The 22989-nt window shown below is 36.1% G+C and overlaps 1 protein-coding gene and 1 long non-coding RNA gene across 24 annotated transcripts in view; one reads left to right on the forward strand and one right to left on the reverse strand.

Annotated features, from left to right (window-relative positions):
• LOC113598696 (uncharacterized) overlaps positions 1-14098 on the reverse strand; it is a 48383-nt gene extending 34285 nt beyond the window's left edge. Inside the window, exons 1-3 of one of the 2 annotated variants that reach the window (XR_003419371.2) lie at positions 13885-14098; positions 4575-4680; positions 735-843 (exon numbers count right to left, since the gene is read on the reverse strand). This is a non-coding gene — a long non-coding RNA (uncharacterized LOC113598696). The remainder of the gene's footprint in view (positions 1-734; positions 844-4574; positions 4681-13884) is intronic. The other variant, XR_008298360.1, reaches the window with a different exon arrangement.
• Positions 1-22989, forward strand: part of TRDN (triadin) — a 385182-nt gene that overhangs the window by 150709 nt on the left and 211484 nt on the right. For 20 of the 22 annotated variants that reach the window (XM_053222303.1, XM_053222304.1, XM_053222295.1 and 17 more), the window contains 2 exons: positions 14668-14727; positions 15999-16058. In XM_053222303.1, coding sequence (XP_053078278.1) covers positions 14668-14727; positions 15999-16058 — 120 coding nt within the window. The remainder of the gene's footprint in view (positions 1-14667; positions 14728-15998; positions 16059-22989) is intronic. The other 2 variants (XR_008298359.1, XR_008298358.1) reach the window with 1 other exon arrangement.

The following is a 22989-nucleotide window of genomic DNA, read 5'->3' on the forward strand; positions in this document are numbered from 1 at the left end:
TTTGCTGATGTTTCTGTTCTAGGACTCCATCTCAGTAGCAAATCCCTAGGTGATTTAGAGGGAAGTGGAGAGCAATTAAATATTTCTAAAAATGCTTTTAATTTAGGACTAGTCACCTAAATGACCTGTAATTGGCCAAATGTCCTTCAGAATGACTAAAATGTCACCCATGGAGAAATTTTGACTGCTACTTGTCTGGGAAAGAACAATAGTTTTCAAGTCAAGTACCTAAGCATTCTAGAACGGCTTGCAAGAGAGCAAGAGAAATGCCAGTGGGAATGGGGGGAAAGGTTACATTATACTTGCAAATTATAATAACCTAGTGTACAGTATGTAAAATATTTTGATTTGGCCAGCTACACAAATGGAATGAACTAGTAGCTTTAAGCTTTAAATAAAATCCTGTATCATCTGTTAATCAGTGGTATATTAATACCCATCTAAAAAAAAAAAAGAATTTTTTTGTCATTAGAGATCACAATTTAATGTAAAGTACATGTAAAATCTTACTCCAAGACTCCAAATCAACAATGCTTCCTGAATTTTTAGAGAACAGTCCAGGACTAGTCCCAGGTTTGAAACCTTTGTCTCCCATCCAAAACTGCTGCACACACATTTTATTGGGTCCACACAAGTTTTCTACGTACTGATTTTTAAGTGTGGTCATCTTGAATATGGGGAGTTTCCCATTGTTTCCATCAACTGCCACACCTCTGTTTCACCCATTCACTCACTTGGCTCTTGATGTCATTTCTGTGTGTGACCATTATGTGAAGACAATTCCTCTCGATATTATAATTTCTTAAATTCCTGATCAGCACTGGATGTCTTGGTTTGCAAGAGCTGCCAGACAAAACACAACAGATCAGGTAGCTTAAGCAACGGAAACTTCTCATAGTTCTTTAGGATGGAAGTCTGAGATCAGAGTGCCATGATGGTCAGGTTTCTGGAAAAAGCCCATGTCCTGGCTTGTAGACATTTACTCCTTGCTATCTTCACATGGTGAAGAGAGAGCTCAAGTGGCTCTTCCTGTCCTTGGGACACAGTTCTATGGGATCATGGCTCCTCTCTTACAACCTCATTTAAGCTTAATTACCTCCTAAAGGCCCCATCTCCATCCAGTACAGTCATATGGGGGTTAGAGCTTCATGTGTGTATTTGGAGGAGACATAATTCAGTCCTTAGCACTTGGTAACCTCTGAGCCTCATTATTAGTAAATTAGCCGCTTAAATGTTTACCTTATACAATTAGAGTTGTTTAAATATTTCTTTTTGTGTAGTTGATGATTTGCCTTTGCATTTCTATCATATGTGGTTTCTCACCAGTATAAATTCCCAACTTGTATCATCTTTGCATATTCTTGATATTGATAGGAGTTAAATATTTTTAAAAATGTCTTAACTGGACTCAAATGTAACTGAGTTATACTGAAAATAATAAAACCAAAACTGAGTAAACTCATCACTAGCAATTATTTATATCATTTACCTAGCTAGTAAGCAGATTATTTAGAAAAAAATGCTTAGAACTCGAGAGAGAGAGACAGAGACAGAGACAGAGAGAGGTCAGAGTCACATTTTGTTTGGCATTTGGACTATAAGAGCTTGTGTTACTGGAGATAATTTGACAAAAAACTGACGAGTGACTCTGTCACTGCCCCAATATTCACAGGACAAGGGATAGCCTATAAATAATAGTGTCACCTTAAGTTTCATTGGATTCTAATTCTGTTGTTGTTGTTGTTGTTGTTGGGATATGGACATAAATCAAGGAACTCCAATTCCCCAATTTGAGACAGATTTTGATAGATTATTCAAGTGTTTGGCTCCAGTTTATCTCCACAAGAGGTTCATAAAACACCAAGTAGAAAATGTTTTGCCTATCAGTCTGTCACTTGGAAAAGGATGTGTCATTTGTAAAGTGGGACACTTAGGCTTCTATTGTTCTATTAAAGAGCTATTTAATTTGACATTTTATCCTGGAACCCAATATGGTGTTTAAGTGAATAACATAATGATGCAGGATTACAGGGCTTTTGCTAGTATCTCCTTTTACTCCCAGAGAAAGAGTCTTTATGCTGAGGACACTGGCCCTGAACAGGTTCCCAAGGAGTCCATGCTATCAGGCGATGCTGAGATCATGGGCTTTGTCAAGGCTTGCAGATGTGCCTGCAACTTCATTAACATAATTGATTAGGAACTAGGACATATTTAGTATTAATCAAGCTGTTTTTAGTGAGGTTGATTATGCACAGTCCTTGATGCACTATTTTAGTCTGAAACTTCCTTAGGACCAAGTTGCAAGAAAATGGCATTACGTAAAAAGGAAATTGCATGTGGCACTAACGTATGCTATTTGATTTGAAGAATACAGATAGAACAGGTAAAATGTGGGAGCTTAAACATATTTTGCATTTTTTTGTTTTAAGAAAGTAGAGCTTATCTATACACTGGATTATTAAGTTTGTTCACAGGACATTGGCAACAGTTTAGAATTTTAACAGATTTTAAAAAATCATGGACCTTGATGTGAGTGAAACTGCTCTCATGTCTGTGAGGCCCTTAAAAGCTTCCGTTGTGTTTTCATGGCACTGAAAACAAGGAAAATCAGTTTCTCACAGCACACACTTCCTTCTTGGAAATCTTGGTGTGCTTCTCAAGCTATTTGTCTCATGCCTTGAAGATGTATCTTGCCGTCCTTTAACTTCGCTCCTCTCCCCACATTACATGCTTTGCACATCATAATGAAGTTTTTATTGCTTTAAACATTTGGATGTGAGGACTGATTGTATATTAAATCAGTTGTTTCCTTTGACTCCTCCTATATTTTTTAGGATATGTCTGGCCATGGAAAGTTGGCTACAATAGCATTAAACAAATCTCATATAACAATCACATCATGTAATCATTTCTGACATTGTCAATTGGCATTTAATTATGGATATAACTTAAAAGGGACTAACTTAAATATAATATTAATTCTCACATTCTTTCTAAAACAGTATTACATTTTGTGACAGAATTCCCATATCCACTGGGAGCTCTCCTGGGGCTCAAAACCCTGCAGGTTCAAAGAGCCACTAAAGCTACCACTTACCTCATTAAGAGAGCTTAACTACTGAGTTCCTCCCCCAAAGAAATGGCAACTGTTATATTAACATTAGGTTATTCTTATGTTTAGCCACTTTATCATCAAATGTTCATCAGAACTGTATTTCTCAGGAGGAATTAGCCCCTGACTCCTCTCAGACAGAATCCTCAGTGATTAAACAAACAGCTTCAGGCAACATTTTCCAACCTCACCCCATCACCAAAAAAAAAAAAAAAAAAGTTGCTTCATAAAATCATAGTAGAAGCACAGTTACCAGATATGATCCTATTATTTTTTAATCAACAATGCGAAAAGATTTTTTTCTTTCCCCCTACTCAACATGGACATCCCCCACAACATCATGTTTTTTGTTATCATTGTTCTCTAAAGAATAGAAGATTTCTACTCACATGTAATTATTCAACATTTAGTGTAAAATTGTCACAACTTGTCTATTGTGGCAAATATGTGGAAAGAAGTTATGTGATCCTTTATTAACTATATATCTTATGCTTAAGTTACTTTTAATATTCCATTATACACATATAATTTACATAAATAAAGGCAAATATAATAAGGTAAATAAATACTGTATACCCTATCATCTTCTTGAATAAATATACAATTGGTACTTAGTATGGCAATTGTAAATAATATAATAAATGCCATCATCCATATGTGGGCAAAAGAACTCTAGAGAGAAGGCCAAGGACTCAGCTTCTAATCCCAGCTTTGACACTAATCAGTTATATGACCTTTGACAAATCAACTGACTTTTTAGGATCTCCATTTCTTCACCTGTAACGTGTGGGGACAGAACTTAAATGGTCTCTTTCTTTAAAATGTTTGTTTGATGTTTATTTATTTTTGAGAGAGAGAGAGAGTGAGCAGGGGAGGGGCAGAGAGAGAGAGAGAGAGGGAGACACAGGATCTTAAGCAGGCTCCAGGGTCTGAGCTGTCAGCACAGAGCCTGATGTGGGGCTTGAACCCATGAATCATGAGATCATGACCTGAGCTGAAGTCACATACTTAACTGACTGAGTCACCCAGGTGCCCCTAAATGGTCTCTTTAAGTCCCTCTTTACTTCACCCAAAGATTTTAAGCTTATTGTTTTCAGGCTGATGGGTTGGTAATTAACTACCTTAAGAGCAGAGGGCGGACTTAATGGCTTTGTATAGAGGTTAAATAGCTACCAGAGATGTTTACAGTATGCTTGTGGTCTGGATAGAGATATCTACTTGGGACAACCAGGCATGCCCCCGTGCATAGAATAGTACCACGATGCATTATTTACTGATGTACAGAAGTAAGTTGTACAGACCATAAAAGCTGTAAAAGTTAGGATGGAGATGAGATATGAGTGAGACAAGGCTATACAATGAAATCACAAGACTTGTATTGGGCCATAAAGAGTGGGTTGGTAGGATTTGTGTAGAGGAGAATGAAGCATTATAGGAAACTTATTATAAGATTATTTCTTACCATAGGATGAATCCGAGGACAATGTTCTACAGGAGCTAGTAATGTTTTATTTACAATTCTATTAAACCAAGAACTTTATCACCTTAGCTCTTCAGTGAGATATATCCTAAGAAGCAAAGAACATAAAATAATAAAATAGAAATTTGGCCCCCGTTCTTATTCCATTAACTCTATGACACAATGAATTTTATTGAACTTTAGGCCAATATAATATTTTTCTTTGTTTTTTGGTGAAATAAACTTATATCTTTCAGCAATTTTTGATGGAATTGACCTTTAGGTATTAATTTTGATAAAATATATAAACCAAACTACTTTCACTAGTTATTTAACTTAGAAACTTAACACAACTAAATGAAATAATGTGTATAACAACTTAGCACATTTTTTAGCACAGTTAGGTACTCAACCATTAATTGCTATTATTGTTATTATTTTTATCAGGAAATTTCTCTTATATGTATAATAAATCATTAAATATTATGGTAGTTTTTAATTGGTATCTCTAGAAGATAATAATGCATTAGTGGCACTAGTCAGTATATGTGAAACTCTATATAATTTCTTAGTATAGAATTTGGTTCATATCCTGAAGGGTTTTGTACACACAGCTAAAGATTTTATGCCACCTCACAGACTACATGAGCCTGCTAAAGCAATTGAGCAAAGAAGGAGTATGATCAGATTCACATTTTAGATTTATTGCATCAGCCATAGAAAGAATGGATAGCTGAGGGGTGGAGATGGGGGTCTGGAGACGAGACAATTATACGAGGCTACTGCTCATGAGGAAAAATTATGCTACTTTTCTTTTGAACAATTCCATTTAACCCTCAAAACAACTCCAAGCAGTACATATGATTTCACATCATTTTAGAATTTAGAGCTGATCAGAGAAATCAAGTAAATTGCCTAGGAGAACACAGCTATAACAGTGATATACAATTGACCTTCAAATAATGTGGAGATCTAAGGCACTGCTTGCCTGCTCCAAGCAGTCGCAAATCCATGTATAACTTTTGACTACTAGAAAACTTAAGTATTAATAACCTACTGTTGACTGGAATCCTTATTGATACATAAATAGCTGATAATACATATTTTATATGTATTATATACTGTATTCTTAAAGGAAACTAGAAAAAAGGTTATTAAGAAAATCATAAGAGAGAAAATATATTTATACTACTGCATTTATACTACTGTATATTTATACTCTATTTATTTAAAAATTCCATTTGTAAGTGAACCAGTGTGATTCAAATGTTGTTCAAGGGTCAACTGTAATTGGAATTAGAAGCCAGGTGTCTCATATACAGGTTTAGACTGTTTCCATTATTTTAAGACTAGCAATTAAGTGTTAGGGTTGAGCATGATTGCTAAAGTCTGTGTGACCTGAGTAAATGAATGGCATTAAGAATAAGAACAGGTTTGGAGAGATGATAATGAGCTCAGTTTGGGGCTTGTTGAGTATGTAAGGGTCCGTGGCATATCAAGATGCAGAGGTATGGTGAGACATCCCAGGGCTAGCAAAAACAGGAAGGCTCTATCAGTCCTAGGCCTGAAGAGGTAGGGGAATGGAGTGGTTTACAAAGCCAAAAGCCCTGTAACTCTAAGAGAGATGCTCAGTCAGAGCTATGTCCTGCATTAAGACAACACATCATCAAAATTCTGTAAAATGATGTGTGTAATATCCTCAATAAGCCTGGGAGGGAATTGGAAGATAACTCTTTTTTGTTTATTTTTATTTTTGAGAGAGAGCGCGCGCGCGCACACACACACACACACACACACACACACAGAGTGGGGGAGGGACAGAGGGAGACAGAGACGAAGAGAGAGGGACTATCTTAAGCAAGTGGAAGAATGTCAAGAAAAAGGGAAAGAAGAAGGGAAAGAAATGGGAGTTTTTCGTGGATTATGAAATATAAATACATTTTAATAGGTATTAAATATATTTCATAAGAAACTTGTGTCTCTAGAATTTTTCTCTCTTGCCATTTGGTTCTGACTTCCCACCACTGATTATTGGAAAGACTTTTTTTCTGAGACATTTACTTTTTCCTATTGACCTATGTGTAAGGGAAGTTTTTTCTACCCCTACACATCTAACAGTATAGTTAGGGTTGATCTGATTTGACCCTCCAGCAGGAGTAAGTGTTTATGCTGGGGATCAAGGGGTGGCATCCACAAAGCAGGAAAGAGTAAAGGAGCCATTTGTTGATTAGAATCTGTCATTTGTTCTCTCCTAACTTTTATCATCATATCAAGAAAGTAGTTTTTACCCAGTATTTTGATCTATAAAGGAACAGAGAGGAAGTTAAGGATGACGTGGGCTGTGAATATGTGTGAACATGATCTATTAGTAGCTTTCTTATTATGGCATTCTGATTAAAACCTCTCATGCCAGCAAATTTTTCTCATAAAACATTTTATAAAAAAATAACTGGATCCCTCCAAAGCTCTACTTTGTAAGTACCAGTATTTCTTTATAAAACATTTATTTGTTATCTGTGTCTGCTTAACCTAAATGTTTCCTCCTCTTAGACGAGTTTGTTACAATTCCAAAAGATACTTTTCTTCTTCTCTAGAACAAAATGCATCTTTAAAGCCAGGTCAGTTTTAGCCAAATAGAGTAGAGTCTTGGCAACTGGTAACATAATAAAGGATTTATTGTTTTAATGTTTTTGTTTGATGTAATGTTTTGATGTTTAATGTTATGTTTAATGCTTTAAACATTAAACATGTAAAAATTTTTGATCTACTAGAATAGACCTTATATGTGGAAAGAGAAAACAAAAAGTTTTGTTACTACTTTGGTATAGTTCATGAGAGATGATGGAATTTATGTAGCCCATGAGTTAAAATAAATGCAAATTCAACATATTAAAATGATTACAACTTTAAAGTTCTACTCTTTGAAAGGATATTTGTTTCCTTTTTAATATTGATGTCCATTAGACATATTATTAAAAATGGAAAGGTTTCCATTGAAAATCAGACTTACACACATGTCCAATAACTCTTAGTAATTTTAAAGTCAAATTGTTTTTGAAAATAACTATTCAGTTTTTTTAATTTATTTAGTAAATCAAGTCCTAACTTCTCAAGGATCTGTTATAAAAATAGCAGTATCTTTGAAATGGTGCTTTAAGGGGATATATATTTCAATTTTGAATGATAACCAGCTTTTTCTCTAAATATTGATAATTTTGTCACAAAAAGAAAAGTTTAATTTTCTGATGTTTCTAGGCATTCTTTAAAAAAAATAATGTTTATTTATTTTTGAAGGAGAGAGAGACAGAGCATGAGCAGGGAAGGGGCAGAGAGAGAGGGAGACACAGAATCAGAAGCAGGGTCCAGGCTCTGAGAGGTGAGCACAGAGCCCACAGGAGACTTGAACTCACAAACCAAGAGGTCATGACCTAAGCTTAAGTGGGATGTTTAATGGACTGATACACCCCGGGGGAGGCCCTCTAGGCATTCTTAACATTCCGTATGTAATGAAATACTTTTGCAATCCATTTCCAGATACAGATAAATATATATAAAAAAAATTAAGATGAAAATATGGCAAAAGTAATCTCTTGTAAATAATATGATACTGAAAATGAAAAAGTGTTAGAAAACAATCTTATCTTTATGTTTTTCTTACCTTACTGAAAGACACATTGGAAACATTTACAATAAAAGATCTTAAAGAAGCAATAATTTTGCATAAAAATAAACTTTAAAGGGGTTAAAAGAGCTCTTCCAAGGTCCTTAAATGTGGGGAGAACTAAAAAAATCAAAACGAAACAAAACACAAAACAAAAGAACAAAAAAAATGCAATTGTACTATAGAAAGCTATCCAGAGATGTGTATGAAGAGGGAGAGCTTCTCACTTAGTGAAAGTCAATAAGCTTTGAGCATTTACTTTCTGAAATGTAAAAGCATTGAGGGAAAAAGAAAAACCAGAGTCTGTCTCTCTCATATCTCTCTCTCTCTCTCTCTCTCTCTCTCTCTCACACACACACACACACACACACTCACACAGACACTCTGAGGTTGTCTTTGCTCTTGCACTTCTAGGTAGAAAAGTGAACAAAAAAACCAGATGTGGCAACCTTCATCTATATAAATATAACCCATTCAAAAGTAATGAAATCACTTATCTAAAAAGCTTTTATCATTTTTGAAAGGTTTGAGGGAAATCTATCTTATCCATTTTAAATATCAAGTTTAATTAACATAAGAAACTTTTTTGCAATTTGAAAGCTATCAAAGAATCTTTCTCTTTGCATTCGTTTTTGCATACTAAATTCAGAAGTAGAAAAAAAAATGTCATTATGTCAAGAACGTCAGCCATAAGGGAGCTGAAAGATAAGTTTGACAACACAAAGCAAAACTAGAACTTCTTTTCTGTCTAGGGGTCAGTTCACTTGCAAGTTTTTAATAGAATAAGTCCACCTCAAGCTTTATTTTCCATTTGCAGCGAGAGCAGGATGTGTTTATCCTTTAGTTTGGACTCCTTGTTATGTCAATTACAGGATTTGGGAAACTGGGCAAGTGTCTTTTTCCGAGCAGATTTCCTCACAGGTTACAGGAGGTATACAGTTTTTACCTGAGGACCAAGTCAATGCTGACATCTGTAAGGTCAAGTGCTTTATGACCTTAATGAGTGACGTTCCAACCAAACTTAAACACGTATGTTTGCCTTGCTCAGACCATACAAAATAATTATGGAGATCCCTTCTCCACAATCCTTTTGAGGCTTAATGAACTGTATTATGGTATCTTGAAAAAGTTTGGACTTACATTGATCAGATCTAGAGTCCTTTGGGACATTTCCTTTGTGAATGGTACTATATCGCTAGGAGTTCTCAGCAGCGCCTGGGTGGCTCCACCAGTTAAGCATCCAACTCTTGATTACAGCTCAGGTCATGATCTCACAGTTCTCTGGGCTGACAGTGTGGAACCTGTTTGGGATTCTCTCTTTCCCTCTCTGTGCCCCTTCCCCGCTCCAGCTCTCTCTCTCAAAATAAACTTAAAAAAAAAAAAAAAAGGAGTTTGTAAGAGGTGCCTGCAGGACAGGAGCAGTCACTCTGCACCTCAGTTCCCTCAGCTGGCCGTGGCAATAACACTGGCCACCCTCTGTCCAAACCAGGCTCTACGGGCTATTTCTGACTCAGTCTGTGCTTACTTCCCCCAGAAGTAGCTTTTGCAAGTTTCACATGGCCTTCTTGGTTCTGGGCCTCTGTGATGGTTCCCTTAGATTCTACCTTGAATATCCTTCAAAGTCTTTATTATAATTGTAAACTTCCCCACTTATTCCCATACCTAGTGTTCCCGGAGGGAATCTTTTAACACTATAGACCCTGGCAAGGGGTCTGACATAAGGGAAAATAAACATCTGTTGATTGAGAAAATTGTAATTTTAAAAGTCTCCGGGTAGTCACTGAAAGGTGCAATGGAATTGCTGATTGTGAATTGTTTGTTGTTAATAGCTGATAATGAGAGGAGCTGGCTTCCAAGAATAATTCAGCTATCACTAACAGAAAAGCTAAGGCAAAGACATTGGATTCAGGTTCGGACAGGCCAGTTTAGTTATGCCAGATAATTCAAGTGAAGTCCTTAATTTAGAGAGTTTTGCTGCCATAGCAACCTAATTACAATGTAAAGTGAGTTACTCCTACCACGATTCTGTAATGTTACATTCCTTCAAGAGTCCCAAATATAATTCAGAGGAAGAAAACAAGGAAAAAAGAAAAATATACATATATTTGTGTTTTATTCTTTTACTTTTTTATTCTTCTATACAAGATCGCAGTCCAATGGGTCACTTAACACCACTCAGTGACAGCCAAAGTTCCTCTTAAAATGTAACTCAGCGTCATATAATTTCTCTGCTCGAAACCTCTCAGTGGCTTCTTATCTTACAGTAAAATGGGACAGTCATACCATGAACAACAAATCCTATGTTCAAGGTCTTGGCAGATATTTTTCCTTCGTCTCAAAAGTTCTCCCTGATAGCCCAAAGCTCTCCTGCTGTTTTTCAAGACACTTTTCAAATCTTACCTATTCTAAAAGATTTACACTTCTTCCTTAAAAAAAAAAAATGCAATGCTTCCTTCCACCCTCTTATTCTTTAATCTTCCAAAACAAGCTCTCTTTTCCTGACCCTTATTACCACCTGACATTATATATTCATGTAAATGTATTCATATATATAAATATACATATATATGAATATATATATATAACATGCATATTTATTTAAAGCCTTAAAAACTGACTGTTTCCCACATTTAACATTTTTGAAGCCACAGCAAGGCCAGAGACCATACAGCAGCTATTTACAAGGATAAAACTTTTTAAGTTGCCTACTCCCAGCAAAATTAAGAAATAATGCAAGAAGCATGCTTCATTTGGACAATACATGGGTGAAGAGGGCCCTAAATATGCTCTACTCATTCCCCTGCCTTTTATGGTTGACAATGGAAGAGTTACTCATAGTTACATAAGGCAGCGGCTACTAATTATAGCGAAACCAAGACTGGAATCCGCTTCATTCCAGCACAGCACCGCTTCATAGCATGTTAAACCTACTGATGTACTTTTTTTCCTGAAGTTTCTTAATATAAAGTATTCCAGACACAGCCTCTCTTCATACAGAAAAATAAGAATTAATGTGCATTTTCTTAAATAGATCAATAAATATCGTATCTAGAAAAATTGCTGAAGATTATATGTGGTCAGATTTTTATTGTTTCTAAAATAGCGTAATAGCTACCCGCTGCCAACATTTTATGAACATTCCCTCTGGTCTAGGCACTTCAGCTCAGCGTCTCCATTCTTCACAACAAACCAGCAAAGTAGATTTTATTAGTTCCATTTTTCAAATGAGGACAATGAAATTCAGTGTGTCACAGCACATTGCCCAATTTCCCATAACCAGAAAGGGTCAGAGACAGAATTTAGACCAAGGTCATCCACGCTAGCACCCATGCTTTCTCTCTTGCCTCATGCTTCTGTATGATAACAATGGAGAACTGTAATAATCACTGCTGTCATTGAACTTATCTGCTTGTGTGAAGCTTCCCATGATCATGGAATGAGTGGGGTTCCAGGCCAACCTTTGCCACTCTAAAGAAATAAAGTGAAAGTGGCAAGATGTGTTGGAATGCATTGTTATAGAACAAACACACCCTTGTTTACATGACTCGGACCAAGAATACATCCATCCTGGCCATAGAAGGTTAGAAGAGAAGCAGCCATCTGCTTCTCTACAGTAGAAAAGAAAAGAGGGGACGAACAAAACATAAGTTGAAAATTCAACATTTGCATTTGTTTTCCCATTTTGCTGGGAACAGGCATCTTAGAAAGCTTTAGGATTATAATTAACTATTGTTCATTCTCTGGGTTTGAGATGGCATAAAAACATTTAAAAGCAAGAGAAAAGCCCATTGTAAGGGCTTAGAAAGTAAAAAGTAAGTCATTTAATTTTTCTTTCATCTAATGTTAATTTATGCAGAAGCTAATAACATATTTGTGGCTCAGAGCTGCTCCTTGTGGAGAGGATTTCTCTCTCAACCAGCGTTCCTGTGATCCCTGCCATATAGAGCCATCATTTCAGGGCGTATGACACTTTTGCCAGAGAGAGGCAATACACTGATAAGTTCACATTCTACAGACACGTTTAATTGCTACCCCCTCTGAAAACCAATGGTATTAAATGTTCTAACTCTTCTCTAGCTGCCACAAACAAAATAGCCAACAACTTGGAAGAGAGGGTGAGGATGAAATTAAATATTTGGGTGCATAGTCAGGCGGAAAGGGAAGAGTGTTGTTGAATGTTGAGGGAGATAAAAGTCAGGGGAAGGAGTATTTTCATTAAAGAAATTGGCAGGATATTCTGAGCAGGGTATAATTAAATTGTTGTGTCTTTTATAATTCCATTAATTCCACTGCTGCCAAATCACCTATAGAATAGAGACAATAGTGCTTGAAGAAATGCAGAATCTTCAATTTGATGTTTTAAGTGAATTCACCATGAATAAAGTAAGCCCCATAATGACAGCTTAAAGGTCTAATTCATAAAAATGTTATTAAAGTACATTATTTATACCTGCTTTTTTGTGGACTTCTACTTTTATTCATGACTCTCTCAGTGTATGGCCATAATCACAGGCAGAGTGTAAATGGAAGTATTAATTCAATCTGAACTAAGGCAAGAATACTGTATCACCACAATAAAATTCCAGTTATATTAATTTAAAGGGCAGAATTTATTGCACAAGAGTATTCTCTTTAAAAAAAATGAAATGCGTGTCTTCCATCTTATGACCTCAAATATCTACTTTCATTCTGAAGTTCAATGTAAGATTGACTAATTGGCAAGAACTTTTAAATGAAATATTTATTCATCTATATTATGAAATGGAGAGATTTGGATACTGAATTGTGATCTTATTGTGACAACAGTCTTGCTATTTGATATGGGCTGAGAAATATTTACAAATAATCTGTATTTTAATTAATCCATATTCTGGCACAAATGTTTAGCAAATGCCAATTCAATTGTCTGGCATATGCATTTATTTAGATAACATGGAAAATACCCTGCTATGTAAAATTTCTCCCAGACAAGCTGAAAGTAATAATACTTAAGTCAAAAGTATCTTTATTCAGAATTTTAAACATGATTTGCATATTTAATATGTATAAACCTTTAGGAAAAGGCAAAGTGGAATTCAAGTGGTTTATTTCTAACTCTGGAACTATCAGAATTGGACTTGTTGACTCTCTACTTCTGACTGGATGGGCTGTAATGGCACACTGCAGACACATTTAGACAGAGTGTGAATATCTTTCTCCCTATGACACCAGCTTATCTCTAGGAGCCATGAAAAGGGGTTCTTTATAAATTATACTTCTAACACTGAAAGTGTTGTCTTTGATCTTGTAGGTAAAAAATCTCTATACCTAAGGGAATGAATTAATTCCTATATTTAATGAGAGGCAGTCATTAGTAGACAATTTCAACATTCATACTAGAACTATGCATTGGATTTCTTCAGCACAGTAACAATCTCATAATATTTCTGGATGATGAAAATCTTTGAATGCTTGGCACCTATGTGTGTGAGGAGAGACAAAGGACAGAGACAAAGGTGTTTCAAATATAAGGTAAATAGCACCACTAATTGAGGATAAAAATTAGTCATCTTCCAACATTAACTGAACTTAGAGCTGCCTCAAACCTAAAAACACTGAATATTCCATTTCAACAACTTCTACATGACTTTGTTATGAAATGAGTACACTCACCAGAACAATGTCCAGAGATGACCAGTTGTTAACAAGGCTGTGGCTAGGCATTTGTGGTTCCCTCTGCCCCTCAGATTAAGATTTCTCAGATCTCTGAAAAGTAACTCTTCCACGAGGAAGTCCAGAGCCACCACATGCTGCTCCGTGTGGGACCGAGACTTATTGCAAACCTCTGGGTGCAGAGTGTGAGCACCCTCGTTGATACAACCACTCAGAAAGGGCAGGGGAACTTATGTCCCCAACACACTGCCAGACAGATGTCACCAGGCTCCAAATGCCTGTTGACAAGAAGCAGATGTGACAAACGGTTAAATCAAAATAGATCACATTAATGGCCTCCTGTACTACTTCTAATGAAACTAAACATCTGAAAGGAAAACAGAAAAAAGTATTTCTTTTAGTTTACCTGCAGTATCTTTCCCAGATACGATGTTTTAATTTCATATATTACTATCTTACTTTAGGCACCAAACAATTGCTTGGTTCAGAAAGCTCAAAGGATCTTGTTCATTATTTATAAACAATATTAACAACCTGCAATTTTATGCATTTACTGTGAGCCAGGCACTGTGCAGAGTGCCTTGTAAACATGATCTAACTTTGAGGGGAGTACTATTATTTTACAAATGAGGAAAATAAGGTTTAGTGAGATTAAATCACTTGCTCAAAGTCACAAAGCTATCTGGAGGCAGAAGTGATTTCACAGTAATCCTTCATTCAAATCTTGGTTTTTCCTTTGTATTACATTTTCCTGAAAGAAATATTTTCAATTTTCTTCTCCAGAAAAAGAAGAGGAAAAGAAGAAAGCTGAGAAGAAAGTGACTTCTGAAACAAAAAAGAAAGGTGAACAATTTAAAAACTAACACAGAAACCAATTAATATCCTTTTACGATACTACTCATAAAGCTCTTGTTTTCTAGGAAAGATATTCCCTTAATCATTTTATTGTTATTGTTTTTAGCAGTCTTGAAATTTATAAATATTCTAAATAAGGTTGAATCGATAAATTTTTAAAAAGAAAATTTATGTCTAAACACTTTTCTAAATTGTTACTGATGGAATTTTTTTCTTACTGAGCAGTGGTACTCAGTTCTCTTTCTGCAAATACAAATATGAAGTTCCTATTCAATTCATTCAGTTTAATAAAAAGTGTCTATCAAAAGGGCAACTATTGAATGTATAAGGAAAAAAAAAACTAGTTGATTGATACACTGTATTTTGTTACTTAAAAAAAATTTTTTTTAATGTTTATTTATCCTTAGAGAGAGAGAGAGAGAGAGAGAGAGAGCGCATGAACATGAGCAGGGGAGAGGCAGAGAGAAAGGGGGACACAGAATCTGAAGCAGGCTCCAGGCTCTGAGCTCTGAGCTGTCAGCACAGAGCCTGACGGAGACTGGAAGTCTTGAACTGCGAGATCATGACCTGAGACTAGGCTTAACTGACTGAGCCACCCAGGCACCCCTATTACTTTTAGATGGTTGTTTTCAAATAGTGCATCTGAAGTTTCAAATGAGCTCCAGAGATTTCTGCTTCTGACAGGCTTCCAGTGGCTTGATAGCCCAGAGAACTTTCAATATATTCATTTTAATGTCCTTTAGAAAAACTATTGAGGGGCGCCTGGGTGGCTCATCGGTTGAGCGTCCCACTTCGGCTCAGGTCATGATCTCACGGTCCCTGAGTTCGAGCCCCGCGTCGGGCTTTGTGCTGACAGCTCAGAGCCTGGAGCCTGCTTCAGATTCTGTGTCTCCCTCTCTCTCTGACCCTCCCCCATTCATGCTCTGTCTCTCTCTGTGTCAAAAATAAAAAAATAAACATTAAAAAAAACTATTGAATTATAGCAAAATTGATAATGGCATAAATGTTTCCATTGTCATGAGAATTTTGTTTTTGAGCTTAGCACAAATTTGCTCCCTTCCTGAGGAGGAAACACAACAGAGCTCCTTTTGTGTTAGGAAGGTGCTGGTTTGCTCATATTTGACACTACCGTGGCACGGATTTAGGATTACTCTATAGAAGATGAGTTGGATGCCATAATGGCAGTCACGTGTGCCCCAAAATACATAAGAATTAAACAGACACCTAAAATGAGTAAAATTTTCTCATTTTACTACCAGAAAAAGAAGCTGTCAAAAAGAAAACCGACAAGGAAACTGCCGTTGATGTGAAAAAAAAAGGTATTGTACTTTGTTTCCTTAGTCAAATTATGTTCACAATGTTTGTTCATGAAAGAATTTGGGGGCGATGTAAACAAACTGGATATAGGTACTTAAATCTGTGCATGTTCAGGCTGTCAAAGCAAACATGGCACTGGACGAAATTAAACATGCAAGGAAGGCTTTATTCAAGGCTGTTGCAAAAGAGGATAGAGGCCACAACTCATTCTGAACTCAATTTCACTGAAACAAAGAGCAGGAGGGTTTTTAAGAGCTGCAATGGGGTGGAGGGTTTAGGCCATGTGTGTGCTAATGGGCCTGACTCAAAGCAAAAGTAGACTGGTTTCTTAATTTCGTGACTGGAGTGCAGTTTTACAGCTTGGAGCAAGGCACTTCAAGGAGTTAGATTCTTACTATCCCACAGAAACTGGGAGACTTGGGGTACTATTGTTCTTGATGATTACATTTCAAAGGGATGGCTTCCTGCTCCCTGAGAGAAGTATTCTTGAGTTAGGAAACCAGGAAAGAGCCTTTTAAAAAGATTTCTATTTGAAAGGAGCCGAGAAAGAATTTACAATTACAAGTCTTCTGAAGTAATTGCTCTAAGTAAAAGGAGGGTAAGAGCCTAAGGTCAGAAAGAAGCCTGTCTAAAGTTTAGTGAGGCTGAATTCAGAGAACTTTAAGGCCATCCTGGTGAAGACATAATGAAATTGAGAAGAGCTACATAGTATAATAACACCACTTTGCAAAGCTAAGAAGCTCAGAGAGAGTAATGCAGACCATTAAGAAAGAGCGTTGTTCAACAGCTTAGATTTTTGCTTTATACTTAGTCGTGCTTTAATTCTTGTTCAAACATGGAATACCAGCTTCTATTCAGGTTAAGCTTAAGTCTAGGTGAAAAAGATAGTTGTCTCACATTATGAGATATTATGGTTTGGTGTTAAGTGTTCTCACCCCCAAATATTTCCTCCACTAGTGTCAGTGATGCTTGAAATTCCACTATTAGAGATATTCCATTCCTTTGAGTTATGAAGGAATTGTCCTCTATTAAGATGCAAATCTCCTAGGCCTGTGTGTATGGGCTAACAAACTAATTCTTCTCAGTTATTAACACTTAAAGTGAATGAGATTTCCAGACCCTTTCTGTGTAATAATAAGCTGGAAACAATGCCCTAGAAAATGGGGTGGTAGGTAAGCTTAAATGAAGGAGAGGTTGAAGAGAGAGCTTCAAGGCTATTGTGTGGAGAGAGAAGGACTGGATAGCATCAGTGAAAACTGTTTTCTTCTAGGAAGTAGATAGCTTATCTAGAAGGGAAAAGGTGATGGTGAAGGATCCTGAGAAGGAAGGCCACCGAATGCCAAACTAGATACTAGTTAGTAACAAATAGGGGTTGCAGGAAGTCCCCAACATCATGCTGTAAGCAGGGTAAAAAATATTGTAAAGTATTAACAGTTGCAAGATTGTATGACTCATGAAATGCTCAAGAAGAGACCTCCAGGTGTTCTGTGGGTCTGAGAACTGATAGCCAAATATTTTACCTTGCATCCAAATTTTCGTTATTAAGGGCATATTATTGTAGAATCTGTTGTATTGTTGAACATTCATTGAGTTTGACTTAAAACTTTCCTTATGCCCCTGGTGAAATATGTACCTTATCATAAGAGAAGGAAAAATGCAATTTTGGCTATTTGATGGCTGCTTGGGTCCATATATCTGTGACATGATTGGGTGCTAAAGGGAAACAAGGTTCTCCTTTCTGGACCATCAGTTTTACCAGGTATTTGCAGAAGAAGTTTTGAATTGAATTGTAATCTCCAAAATATTTGTCATATGTTTGCAAATGCAAAATCAGAAAATACTTTTAGCAAAACTCAGTGATGTGCATGGTTGTCGTTTTAGTTTGGTTTTAGTTTTTTAGGAGAAAGGCAACATGCCTTATGGACAGTGAGTGATGGGAAAATTTGATATTTCTCTGCTACTGGGAGACCTGTGTTATTAGCCCAGCAGTCATGTCAGAGTGAGGTTATGTACCACTGGCAACAGAACTGATTATGCCAATATCACTCCCCACAAGGTCAGGCTCATCCATTCACTGCCTACAAGGCCAGTGCTCATGTGCTCATCCACTGAAACAGAACTAACTGGGTGGTTGCTCAGCATACCTGGGGAAGGCTGCTCAGCTAGCGTTGAAAAGCAAGTTTGTCCTTCTTGGAACCAGTTTCCCGTGTGTTTGTTTGTTCGTATGTTTACTGTTGATGACACAAAATACTGTTGGATCTTAAAAATTAGTTCAACTTCTTAATGAAAATATGTGCAAATTGTTTGTTTATAACCTCTTAACCCTCCAATACACTCAAAATTGTGTGTGTGTGTGTGTGTGTGTGTGTGTGTGAGAGAGACAGAGAGAAAGAGAAAGAGAGAGGGACAGAGACACAGAGATTTAATTAATGTTGGTTTATAACTCTTGTTTCTTTTTAGAGTTTAATAATTCTCCAATTGTATTTTCATGTGAGAGGCAATATGGTTTAAAAGCAGCCAGTTCGAAACGTGACAATAGTAATTTCTAGAGAAAACGAAAGAAATTGAAAATAATCTGAAATCTTGAAGAGCTGGGGCATATATGTCATTTCTTCCTAAAATAGTCAGAGGAATATAGCAGAGTGTCTGATGTCACTACTCTAGCCCCAAAGAGTAGAAAATTTACAAGGCATAAGATATGCCTAGATACTTATGGGATTTACCACGATATTTTATTATATTTATATTGACTTTTGTATTATTTACATTTATATAACATATAAAGTTACTTACATATTATATTGTTATTTTATTTTATTACATGTATATTTTATAATTATGTAGATGCAAATGAACCTGAGACATAAATTCTATGATAAATGAGCCTCTACTGCCTGAAACTAGTAAATCACACTTTGCAAATGATCTATGCTAGGGAAAATTGCCAGTTCACAAGTTAATAATGGTTGAAACAGGGTAATTGGTGCATCCGGGTTCATGATAATAATCTCTTGTTTTGTACATGTTTCAAATTGTCCTGGTACAAACAAATATGTGCCACTTATAAAACACCGTATGAAATGGCAAAAAATAGTCACCAGGATATTTTTACAATGTTATGAGGTAAGTTTCAGTCTGAACACCATGGAAAATGCAATCAAGAGAGGAAATAAAAACCTTTAGAAAATATCTCCCTGTGTTTATATGACACTTCAGTGTTAGACATACAAACCGCTCAAGGTAGACAAGCAGAAGGACTTCCATCCAGGAAAGTGGACACAGCACAGTTGTTGGAAGCACCGGAAGAACCCTGAAATCAAGGAGCTGTTACTAGATTACTGAGCATCAAGGCCTGTCAGTTGGTCAGGAAGTGGCTTCACTCATCAAAGCTGCCTCTTAACACCCACAGACTAGATCCTGGAAATGTTGAGGCCAGCCTAAGCAACTGGCTCACATCAGAGTGACCTGTGCCAAAATATGTCTGCTTCTCAGTCTCCTATAGGTGCATCTAACTGGTAGAATTAAATATACTGCAAGTGAGTCTGGAAGATGCAGGTTTTTGGCATTCCATGTTTTCCATCTGGAAGGGGGATTAAATGGAAGTTAAAAGAGGCCATCTAAGGTATCTATAATAAAGATACAGAAATGTTTTATAAGATAAAACTCACGTAATAAAAGAAGGTTTTTGAAGGCCTGAATTACACAAAGATGGGTCAATCAAGCAACATGATAAAAATGTGGCAATTTAAAGTGCTCATAAGACATAGTCAAATATAGTTTGTGTTATTCTTTACCTAAACTGTAGATAAAAGGCATTCTTCATCACTTTATTTCACAAAATGGTATTTTTGAAGAAATAATGTTCTTAGTGCTTGATGAGGTTATAATGGTTAAAAAATTAACAAGTTGATTTTCCTTGTAATGAAACAATTATAACCTGGAGAGAAAACATAAACCAGGATAGAATAAGATCAAAACTATGATTCATTTCTTTCAGACTGGCATTTCTGGAGTTATAAGTTATCATAAATTTTTTGGACTTAGATTCATTACCACCCTATAATGTTTACAAGCCTATTAATTATGAAGATAATTTTGACTTGATAACTGATAGGTAATGGTGTAAAATGATGTTTCATTATCACACTTTGCAACATGACTTTTTTCCCAAGAATTATCTGAATAGGAGTATAAACTATAAGAAAGATCCTGAAAAAACATACTAGTTTCTCTGGAATAGCTGCTAGAAAAGGACAAATTCACTCATCCATGTATTCGTGCATGCATTCTTATAAAAAATATTCACTTAATGTCTACCATATACCAGCCATTGTGCCAGGTGCTGAGTACACAGAGGTAGATAACTGAACATAAACCCTAACAGAGTTTACATTTTGATAAAGGAGGCACACAGTGAACATGATGTCCATAAGTCCAACTTGGGATAAGGGCCATAGGAGAAACAAATTTGAGGCAGTGAGGAGAAAGCAATGAGTGGGGATAGGGAGCTATTTAAATAGATAAGCTTGTTAGAGCAGGCTTTTCTAAGAGACAGCATGTAACCTGTCAGGGGGCTCGATCCCATGAACCATGAGATCATGACCTGAACCAAAATCAGGAGTTGGATGCTTAACCAATGAGCCACCCAGGCGCCCCTTTAAGAGACAGCATTTAAATTGGAATCTGATATATTGTCAGGATCCAGCCATTGATGTGTGCATCTTTATGTGATGTGTGAATGTGGTGTGTGTGTGTGTGTGTGTGTGTGTGATAGATGTATATGTGCAATATGTATGAGAAGAAGTACAAGGGGTCAGAATATATAGGGACATATGTAAGTGTTTATTAAAAGTATAATAGGAAACACGAAGGATATTAGCAGTGTAGAAAAACATTTTCATTTATACTTTACACAAGTATATACTCATTTTGAAAATGGGTTAGAGGGAGAAAAAGAAGAGGTAAGCCAATTAAAAGATAGGATCATTTACTGAGATGAGGAAGCTTATCTGGGGAACAACTGTGATAGAAACAATCTAGTTTTCTCTTGAGTATGTTAAGTTTCAAGTGTATGTGACATATCATTCACATTTTATATCAGGGACTATTTTCGCTGTTTTTTGATACTAACTCATTCAATCCTTATAATAAGTGAATAAATAAGCTGTCTTAATCCTCATTATAAATTGAGTAACCTAAGACACAGAAAGGTTAAGTAATTTGCCCAGGGTCACACAGTTAGTAAATGTCAGGGCCAGGATATTAACCCATCTACTCTACTCTAAAAAGGCAGTTAAATACATAGGTCTGGATTTCAGAGGGGATTCTGAAGTAAAGCGACATATACAGAAATCCATATAGATCATATTTGTTTCTCTGGGAATAGATGAGATTACCCAGAGAGATTGTGTCAAAAGAAATAGAGAATAGAATACAGAATGAAGACCTGTGGAATTCCAACATGTAGAGATTAGATAATGGAAAATAAAGCAAAAGAGGCTGAAAGAACTGCTAGAGAGATTAAAGGAAAAGGAAAAGAGTTTGGTATTAGAGACATTTCAGAAATGGATGTTTCAAGAATCATGAAGTTATCAGCCTTGTGAATGTTACTTAAAAGCTGTGACACAAGGGCAGGAAAGACAAGAGCACTTGCTATAGAGTGAAGGAATAAAACCAGATTGCAGTGGAGGCACAGAAATGAAGAGGAAAGCAGTGATTTTTTTTTTAATTGTGTCTGCATAAAGGAGGAAAGAGTCTTTTTTGTATTGTTTAGTTTTGTTTTGGGAGGTGAATTTAGAAGCTGTGGACATCAACACAATTTGAGAGACTGATGCTCAAAAGGACAAGGTATGAGTGGAAATCTAAGAATTAATCGAGAATTCATTGTTTGATGAGCACATGGATGAAAAAATAATCTGCTTTTTTTGAGATAATACCACGATGCTCCAGTAGTCAAAACCTGGTGTTTTCAAGTTATGAAGAAGAATCTATCTAGATTGTCGTATAAAAAGAAGCATGCATTTGAAGATATACATGAAGATTAGGCAGCTCTGGTGATAAAACTAAAACTCCAATAATAAATACATTCTGAGTTGAAAGCCTTGGTTTTAGAGATAGACATATCAAAATGTCCTTGATGTTCACTGAATAGGAAAGGGTAAGTTTGTGAAATGTACTTTAATGTTTTTTAAAGAATTATTCATTCATAAAAAACAACTCATAAGGCTTGTGCTGTGTTAAAGTATGCAACCATATATATTTCCACAGAATATTTTCAATGATTGTTTGAGGGGAATACAATTAAATTCTGCACAAACTAAAATCTTTGACTATTTGATTTCTCTATATAAGATCTACTTTTGTCATTGAGAAATTGTAAATGATACTTTACAGAAGCTTATAGCTTGGAATATGTCATTAAGTTTTATGCCTACCAGACATAGAATAGCATCTATTTTACTTCATGAATCTTTTGTAATGGATTGTTCGAGCCACTAGAGCTCAAAATAATTTACATGGCAGATTGCAGACCACTAAAATAAATTTATGTGTAATTAAAAGTAACTTCCTATATATATGTACAGATAAAGATAATACATAGCATCTTTCCAATGTTTTCACTTTTAAGTTTTAGTTTAAAAGAGCAAACTTCTGGGGTGCCTGGGTGGCGCAGTCGGTTAAGCGTCCGACTTCAGCCAGGTCACGATCTTGCGGTCCGTGAGTTCGAGCCACGCGTCGGCCTCTGGGCTGATGACTCAGAGCCTGGACCCTGTTTCCGATTCTGTGTCTCCCTCTCTCTCTGCCCCTCCCCCGTTCATGCTCTGTCTCTCTCTGTCCCAAAAATAAATAAACGTTGAAAAAAAAATTTTTAAAAAAGCAAACTTCTATTTTCCAGACTTGTATTTTGAGATGATTAATTATAGGTGTTTATAC

This window comes from Acinonyx jubatus, chromosome B2 (assembly GCF_027475565.1).
Source record: "Acinonyx jubatus isolate Ajub_Pintada_27869175 chromosome B2, VMU_Ajub_asm_v1.0, whole genome shotgun sequence".
Classification (NCBI taxonomy): domain Eukaryota; kingdom Metazoa; phylum Chordata; class Mammalia; order Carnivora; family Felidae; genus Acinonyx; species Acinonyx jubatus.